This window comes from Pteropus vampyrus, unplaced genomic scaffold (genome assembly GCF_000151845.1).
Source record: "Pteropus vampyrus isolate Shadow unplaced genomic scaffold, Pvam_2.0 Scaffold114, whole genome shotgun sequence".
Lineage (NCBI taxonomy): Eukaryota > Metazoa > Chordata > Mammalia > Chiroptera > Pteropodidae > Pteropus > Pteropus vampyrus.
Genome location: NW_011888895.1, coordinates 2,375,005 through 2,384,290, shown reverse-complemented (window position 1 = coordinate 2,384,290; position 9,286 = coordinate 2,375,005). Strand labels below are relative to the sequence as shown.

Below are 9,286 nucleotides of genomic sequence, written 5' to 3'. Positions count from 1 at the left end.
CCCATCTGCCCACTCCCTCCCACCCTCTAGTGGTTTTTTTATTGCTCTAACACATTTTAAAAAAATGACCTCTTCTGTAAATTTGAGGTGAATGTGATGAGGGGATATACTCCTCATAAGAGAGGTAATTAAAGTTTATAGAAACAACTGAAGTCTGCAGCAAATCTCTCCACTAATGAGGAAACCAGGAGTCTGACTTTCAAACAAACAGTCCTGTTAATCTTTTCAGAGCGAGTCAGACATGTGGGCAGGAAAAAAGTTGTAAACTGACAGTGCTTCTAGGGCTGCCCCTCCATGGCCACTCTCTGGTTTGTGCTGAAGCCAGACCGCACCTCATTCCACAGGGTTTGTCCCTGCCCGTTCACCGGGGCCATCTATGAGCAAGCCCTGTGTCACTTGTTTTTGCTCACATGGAGAGCTGTGACATGTTTGAGAGTTAACAGGAAGCTTTACTCTATTTTTCCAGTAAGATTTATATAGTCTAGGGAGAAGCCGAGGTAGGAGGAAAAGCATTAGGCAAATACAATCAATTTGTTTTCATCTGATGCAATACTCTGGACACAAATAAATGACTCCGCCCATTATTCCTCTTGCTTCATTTGCCCTGACATAAAAAGGTGAATCCACTGGAAAATGAATGAAAGGTCACCCTGTTTCACAGCAATGTCTGGACATGTTCTGTCAGTCTGTTCCAACTACTACGTGTAACCTGGTGATGGTACCAAGTTACCGGAATCGTGAGTCCATGGTTCGTCACGGACATAAATAATGGAATGATGTTATGGTCTCAGCTGTCAGGGGTAAAAAAAATAGTCGTTTCACTTGTGGGCATAATATCTGAAAGATCTTAAATATTGCCCGTGATTCTTCTCCTGTCTACACAGTATCAGTGTCATACTACAAACGACCATTCATTTGGTCAAATTATCCTTTTATACACATTTTGATAATAAAACAACTTTGGCCCTTTAGATGTGCTTAGATTCAAATCACCTATTCAAATATTTGTTTTCATCTGTATGTCCAGTCTGATACCTCCCACCAAGCCTCACCAGTTACGCACAATCCACCCACCTGGCCCTACGTAGTTCATTTGTCCTTTCGGCTGGCCTGGTGCCCCTTATTCAATACCAGTGTGGGCGGAGGTGCAGACCCCTGATGTGCATAAAGGGCTTTTAAAGAGTAGGAAATCTGGGGATTAGGAGGTTCAGGTATTTTAGTTGGAAATGTTTCCCCACCGATGGGGCTAAATATTTGCCGTGACAGCTCAGGTCTTCATTCTGCAGTTTGACACGGATGAAAGCGGCCCCACTCCGGGCCCCTCCCACTGCCCCCGAAGGATTAAACAGCCGAGCAGATAATGGCTGCCTTAAAAGGATCTTTTGCATGACTCAGAATAATGCGCGCTGTCTGTCGCCCAGGTTGGCAGCTAAACATTAATTTTTTTAAAAAGAAAAAAGAAAAGAAAACCTCTAGATGACATCTCTTTTCAGACAAGGTGTGGAGTTTGTCTGCAAAGGAAAGAGAGAGGCAGACAGAGTGCAAGGCCCCCTTGCAGAAGGAAGCGCAGGTGGGGCTGGGGCCTGGGAGACAGGCAGAGCACGGGCCGGGGCCGGGGGCAGGGGGCAGGGGTGTGAAAGGGAAAAGCAGTCACAGAACTGTTGGATTCTCAGAGCTGGTGGCCAGGCAGCCACTTTTATGTACCCGGACGCCCTCTTGCCCACAAGCAAATAGCATAGGAGCACACTTTGCAGGCCCATGCTTCAGGCTCGATTTCTCAGAGCGAGACGCGCTGAGCTGAAGGGCACCGGTGAAAGCTCATCTGGAATTGTCTCTGGTCCTCCCTCCAGGACTGCGGAGGATCGTTCTTGGGTGCTCAGACGGGACCCGCTTTCTATCTGTTTCACAGCCTCATGCCATAAAACGTCCTTTCTTACTCCTTGGGTAACTGAAGTCTAAGTTATTCGGAAGTGTAACTGTGACGTGGGATTTGGGAGTGCACGTGTTACTCATTCCTTTAAAAAAGAGTCACCCGTACATTCGAATACTGGTCAGTCGGAGCAGCTGACCCCTAGGGTTCTCAGATTATAAGGTGTCGGTCTTGGGTGCTGACCAAGTCAGAAGACTGACGTGATGAATTCCAAGGGACAGACCCACAACAGGGCATTTCCAGAGAAAACAGTGATTGTGTCAGATGTAGACCGCAGAGCAGTGCCCCTGAGAAGAATTAGTAAAAGCTTTGGGAATCAAACTGGTCCCGGGGGAACAGAACTTCTAAAACAACAAGCTGAACAAACGTCATAATCCCTGTGCTACTTCCTCAATTCTGTAGCCCAACAGGTGCCATGAAAATGTTGGCATTAATGGCCGAAAATAACACGAAAACTGATAACTAAGTTGGCTTTCCTATTTGACTGCTATGTCTAAGAACACTTGAAGGCAGTGGTTCTCAACCTGGGGGCAGTTTTGGGCCCCGGGACATTTGACAATGTCTAGAGACAGTTTTTGGTTGTCAGACGATGGGGGGTGGGCGGCGGGGTGCTACTGGCATCTAGAAGCCAGAGACGCTACTAATTGTCTTACAATGCACAGGACAGCTCCCACCACAAAGAACTACCTGGCCTCCAGTGCCAACGGTGCTACTGTTGAGAAGCTGTGAGAAGAAGCTAAAGCATTTAGTGGAATCTCAAGTAATCACAATCGTCTGGATAACACAACATTTAAAATGCTAGACGTGTCCCCTTTGCCCCTTTGCCCCTTTGCCTGCCCCCTAATCTGCTATAATCTGATTCCAGTAGCGGAACAGCAAAAGCAGCTGCCCTGCCCCTAACACACATGCAGTGTGTCTACAGGCTCCGTAATGCGAAGGGCTCTGAACTGTTTTCACTTTGGACCAACTGCAATCTCAGAGCCCCAAACGGGGAGTTTCTTTTGCTTTCAACAAAGGAATTTTTCTCTGTAATTCCAGTTTCCTTGCCCACAAGGGAAGGCGAGTGCCAGGCCCAGAGGTCTCATGGGTTAAATGACTAATATTTAACGAGCTCTTATTAACGACAGTTATGCTAACCTCGACACCTGAGCTTTGCTCTGCTCCTCTAGCCTGGTATGAGCAGCTCTTTAATGGGAAATGTCTTATTTGGGGTGTATTTGCTTCCCATTCCACAGGTACCCCAGTGTGCTTGTTCACGTGACCTGTGAAAGCGTGCCACCACCAGATGGACCAGTCCCGAGTTCTAGAAGCTGACTTCTTTGGCCTTTTAGATTATTAAGCATTTAGCTGCCACCTTTGCTTGTCAAAGGTGAGCAACCCCCAAATGCCCACCGAGTCCACTTCTCCAAGCCATTTCTGCCTCTGTATCCATGACCTCTGCCTCTGGGCATTATGGAAAATCAGTGCCTGGGTGGGACATAGAGATAGACGACCTTGTCTTTAGACCATGTTTTATCCACTTAAAAATCACTGCCAACCCCTTCACTAATCTCTCGAACCTTCCACTCTAGCTCGATCTCAGAGTGCATTTCCAAGCGGCTTACTTGAGAGTCGACTGGAAAGCTCTGCAGAGAGGGTGGTCATGCCGCTGGCCCGTCCAGGCGAGATGGGCGTTGCTGGGTGCACGGAGGGAGAGGCGATCGATCCCAGATACTGGTAGGACTGATCATAGGACCACGGTGGGGATGGCTGGATCTGCCTCGTGTCTGCAGAGAATCGGGCAAGTCAGTTATACGCGGGGAGGGGGGATTTTAAAAAAGTTAAACAAGTCTTGTATAAGGAACTAGTCACCTATCTGCGGTCCATTTACCAGTGTCTAATGAGCCTGCTCAAGTCCAGGCATTTGCTTTCGTTTGATGATTTCCCCCCAAAAGATACTGAAATATACTTAGATTTTTGGAGATTTTCCTCCGATAACTGTTCCTTCCAAAGATTTTATTAATTATGCAAACAATGACGAGAGGAGTTGATTATGCTTTCCAGGTAGAAGTGTTATGTTGGGACTGTTGAACCACAGCCCGTGCTGACTGCCCAGAGAAGCTCAGCTTTACCAATAATTACGGTTATCGCCGTCAGGAACATTTTATAAACTCAGGTGATCACCTGTCTCTCTGTACTCAGAAAAAAAGAAGAGAGTTTTGGTTTTTTTTGTACCTTTGGCAAAAATGTTTCATGGGCTATTAAATGTTTTCTACTAGGTGAAAATTCTCTCCCCAGGGATAATAGAAAAGAAAGTTTGGGTGAGAAACTAGGAAGGAGGCCTGGTGACTGGTTCGCAAACCCAGCAGTAGTGAACTGGCTGTGTCACCCCAGACTAAGAGAAGTGCCCTCCATCTTCTCAAGACCTCAGGTGTGCAACTTGTCAGGGGCAGAATGTCGAGCAAGTATTTTATAGGTTGCCATTGAAAGAGGCCCGGATAAAGAAGAGACAAGTCTGACTTCAGAAGATTGAGGTAGAAAAGATTTTGTAAATTTGACTCCAGAATTCACAGGAGTCTTAGTTTTCAAAAGCATCATGCTGTTACAGATGAAAAGGATGAGGAAAACCTCTATTTTTAGGCAAAATATGTAAGGAAATTTAAATTGAACTCTGTCCCACCACAAGATTTCTTTACGGGTTTTCTTTAGGATTGAATATTTTCTCTTTGTGCCCCACCTTCTTTGTGGACAAAGGTGGCAGCAAACTATGCTAACTCCTAAGAGTCTTCACAGCCAGGGCTCATGATACTGAGTGTAAATCTAGAAAGAACAAAGTTCCTTAGGAAAATACCGGGTGTAAGTTTTGTGTGTACCATGACATAAAAAATGAGTTAGTTATTCCTGCTGGTGGTAAAATATTCCTGTCTGCTCCACGAAGGTCATGCCGTGTCCAGCATTTAAAGTTTGCCTTTTTTGCTTATCTCTTTGAAATTGTCATAGTGGATAATGGATTAGGCATTTGGAGACCCAAGTCTTCCTTCTTGATCCTCTGACGGCCCCCTACCCCTTTTCCCCGTGCTGATGAATTTCTTTCTTTTCTTTAAACTTAAACTGAGTATTTAAGTTTGAAAAACCTGGGCAAGTATTTTAACTTCGAATCTTTGAAATCGGATATTAAAGTAAGGTCTTCATTTGATGCTGATTTAGAGAATTTGAGGAGATGGCAAGGAACGAGAGAGCTAGTCCATTTTAAACTCAGTGGAAGATAAATGTTGAGCTGCAGTCAGAGGTTTTGCATAATCTCGCAGCTTACAGTGTTGCCAGTAATTAAAAGCAAATAGTAATGGTAGAGTGTTCAAGATTCCCACATTACTCCAAGCATTTTGCTCCAAGTGAAAAAAATTGCGTACGCAGATGTTTTCTATAAGACGTGTATGTGTCCTAGATACGCACGTTTGTTAAGTGAATATCTAGTACTCGGATATTTTAATCATTTAAAAAGCAAACAAAAGGTTTTATAATTGTCATAAAGCCCTTTGGGCTGTGAATTGCGGTACAGTAATTCATGCCTTGTTGTGTAGACAGCCCAGCACCCCTAACCCCATGTCTAAAACCACAGTAAGCATAAAGTATTATGCCATGATTCATGCTCCGTCATGTTTTACTGCAGTGAAAAAGTCGTGCTAGGCTTTTCTAAACTCATAATTAAGCCATGCAAACGTTGCATAATGTTTCACAGCCTTTTAAAAATATGCTTTGGCAAAAAGATCTTTATGATTAAAGTCCAAGTTCTATGATTTTTTTTAACACGGGTTTTAGATGTAACATCTTCTTACCTGACACCATAACTTAGCATTCCAGTGTTAAAGGGGGGATGGCGTGAAAAACCCAAAGCCCCCCCTTCCCATCTGTGATCCGTTTCATTCCTGTGACCACAGTGAACACACTCGGGTTCATTGCCCGTGGCGGGCCAGAAGGTGGTGATGGCGAGCTTCTCATGTTGGGATTTTAAGCATTCTCTTCTTCCATGTGTATTATTAATAAAAACAAAAACCAAAAATAAAACAAAAAACTAAGGGTGTATGCCAAGTTCATTATGCAGTTACCATTCTTGCTCCGATGGGGCCAGTGCGAAAGCATGAAGGTAAGTGTAGAAATGGCAGTGCCGTGGGCCGCCCTGAGCACTGGACGGGAGAAGTGTCTGTGTGGGGACCTTGGATTCTTGCTCACACTTTCTTATTCTCATCTCTGGCAGGAGATGGCTTCTAGGCCCCTTTCAGGGGTCACAGACCAGGATTCTAATTCATGTAGTTGCCGTGCAGTATTTCTCTGCTTAACTTGTATGGTAAACAGAGTAAGGGAAGAAATCAGGTAGAAGTGTGGGGTGGAGCATGGCGCTTGTAGTATGTGTATTCTGGGAAGAGGAGTTAGGCAGGGATAAGATGGGGCTATCCAGAGAAGAGGCTACAGACTGAGGAGGAGAACCACTGTCAGTCATTCTCCAGAGAGCAGGGCTGCTTGTTCTTGAAGAGATTGCCTCCTGTAAGTCCATCCATCAAAAAGAACAAAAAGTGATTGAAAATTGACTATGTGTCGGGCATGCGCTAATTTAGCTGGTAACAGCCTGATGAATTAAGACCAATATAGTCCCTGCCTGACTGGAGTTATAGTCTCATATTAGTGATGATCCTAGGACTGCATGATGCTTGGAAAGGCTTCTTCCTATTGTGTTCTTTCATCATGCTGAGAGTTGCTTCATCATGCTGAGAGTTGCTTGCTTGCTTGCTTGCTTCCTTCCTTCCTTCCTTCCTTCCTTCCTTCCTTCCTTCCTTCCTTCCTTCCCTCCCTCCCTCCCTTCCTTCGCTCACGAAGTTATTCCTCATTCATTCATGTTTCTAATAAACATTTTTGCTTTAGGGCCCCTGTTTAGGGACTCAGTAGTATATGCATTCTAGCCGTTGCCTTCAGGGAGCTGTAGCTAGTGGGGGACCTACAGGCTGTATCCAGGCAAACTGCTGGATCGTCTGCTTAATTTGGACTTACAAATAGCTTTTCCCATGTTAGAGAAAAGAACCCTAGTGGTGTTCATTACACACTAATGTTCTGCCTCTGAGAGGAGCAGACTAGAGAAAGCACCTAATTTAAGTCATAGAAAGATTTCAGTTTGCATCTTGCCTTTACTATAGCTATATGACCTTGGGAAAGTCACTTATTTCCTCTGATACATAATTTTCTTACTTCAAAAGGTAATAGGAATAAGTGAGGTAAGCTATGTATGAAGCAAATATCACAGTTTTGGGCCATAGTAAATGCTCAATAAGTCTAATTTTTCTTTTATGATTATATTACTAAAAAGGAAAAGTAATCTGTGCAACAAAGGGACTTAACCGATATTTACTGGTAAGGCCACATACCCCTGCTCTAGGATGAGGTTCAGGTGATACTATGCTGTTCAGTGACAAAGAACTTGACGGAGTTGTCAGTACTGGGAAGAAACCAGATTCAGGAGATTAAATGATAAAGGGCCAAGAAAATTGGAGATTTGAAGTAAGGATGGAGAAGGCAAGGATTCAATCTCAACCAGTTTATGTTTCCATTTTTTTAAAAAAACCAACAACTACTGGGTTAGAAAATTTAAATTTGAGCCTTTCTGCATCTTGTTTATTACCAGGGCACATAAAGTTTTGATGCAGCCACTTTTCGAGGCCATTTTGTGATGGATATTTTCAGCTTTTTGATGATCAAATAACAGGTAAAAGACCCCCCTCTCTACATCTTGGGCTCCACTCCCTTCCTTTGAAGTGAGGTCTAAAAAGGGAGGAAGTTAGGGATAAGGTAGGGTGGAGGCTAGTGGTGAGCTCAGAGTTATCTATGGCATATATCATTCAAGAAATAAGTAGAGTGCTTTAACTTTTGATGCAGCAATATCAAAGAGTCTACAGAGTTAAAAATTGACCCTATCAAATAATTCATGTCAAATGTTCTGCTATTTCCTGTTTCAGCTCTGAAATGTAAAGAGCTTGGGAGTCGTCACTCCCAATAAGAAAAAGCTAAATAAACTGATAATGCATGACTTTCCTTGGATCTATTAGAGAATTGAGGTCAGAGGGTAAACTGCCACTCTGAAATCTTGAGAGGCAGGTGAATACAGAACATGATATTGAGATCTGCTTACTGGGAACAGAAGCTGCTAAAGCCACAAACAGGTGGGAATAATTAAATGGTAATTTTGACAAATTGTTGGAGGCTGAGTATAGCCTAGTGTGAGAGTAAGAAACTCCTGAGAGCTAGTCTTATGTGCGTATGGGCGGGGCAGGGCAGGGGCGGGGTGGGGATACTTCCATGGGTTTTTCATTCATAAACTCCTTCAGGTTCTCATGGGATCCAGTAAAATAACAGTGGGTTACAGCTAAGTGTTTTTAGAGAAGCCCAAAGACAAGGGAGAAAAAAACAAGGACATTAGAGGAATTTATAGCCTCTGGCACCTGCATCCACAGCAAACATTAGATAGCCCAACTCCTAGCTAGATGAACATAAAATTTCACACCAAAGCCCTGTTCACCTCAATTCCTATTACCTGATATATCATGTCTAGCTTTCAGATCAGAAATAACAAGGCATGCCAAAAAGCAAGCCAAAACAGTGAGAAGAGACAAAACAAGCATAAGAACCAGACTCAGTTATGACATAGATTTTGGAATTACCAGACAGGAAATTTAACTATGCTTAGTAAGGGCTCTATTAGAAAAAAGATGACAATGCAAGAAGAGATGGGTAATATATGTAAAGAGATGGGAACCCTGTATTGAAAAGGAATTCTAGAATGGAAAGACCGAAGTAGGTTCATCAAGAGACTGGACATGGCTGAGGAAAGAATAAATGAGCTTGAAAATATGTCAACAGATTTAGGTGCTACCTATGTAAGTAAAATGTGAGCATTGTTTTGTAAAAAAAAAAAAAAAAAAAAGTCAATAGAAACTTACCAAAATAAAAGTTAAAAGAGAAAAAAAAAGTGTGTCCACGAACTTTGGGACAATTTCAAAAGGAATAACGTATCCGTAATAGAAATACCAGAAGAAAAAGGAAGAGAAAACAATGGAAGAAATATTTGAAGTACTTTTGGCCAAGAATTTTCCAAAATTAATGACAGACACCAAACCATAGATCCAGGAAGCTCATAGAACCTCAAGCAAACCAAATACTAAATAATCTACATTTAGGCATATTGTGTTGAAACTGCAGAAAACTCAAAAAAAATCTTGAAAGAAGCCAGAAGACGGAGGGAAAGGATGGGCCGTTATCTGGAGAGTAACAAGGATAAGAATTATTTCGGACTTCTCTTCAGAATCCATGCAAGCAAAAAGAGAATATGGTAAA

General features: G+C 43.1%; 1 protein-coding gene across 5 annotated transcripts in view; it reads right to left on the bottom strand.

Moving 5' to 3' along the window:
- Positions 1–457: 457 nt before the first annotated feature.
- The window catches only part of RUNX1 (runt related transcription factor 1), a 245,448-nt gene continuing 236,619 nt past the window's right edge, over positions 458–9,286 (bottom strand). For all 5 annotated transcript variants that reach the window (XM_011365656.2, XM_011365654.2, XM_023533867.1 and 2 more), the window contains one exon: positions 458–3,696. In XM_011365656.2, coding sequence (XP_011363958.1) covers positions 3,509–3,696 — 188 coding nt within the window. In that variant the 3' untranslated portion in view covers positions 458–3,508. The remainder of the gene's footprint in view (positions 3,697–9,286) is intronic.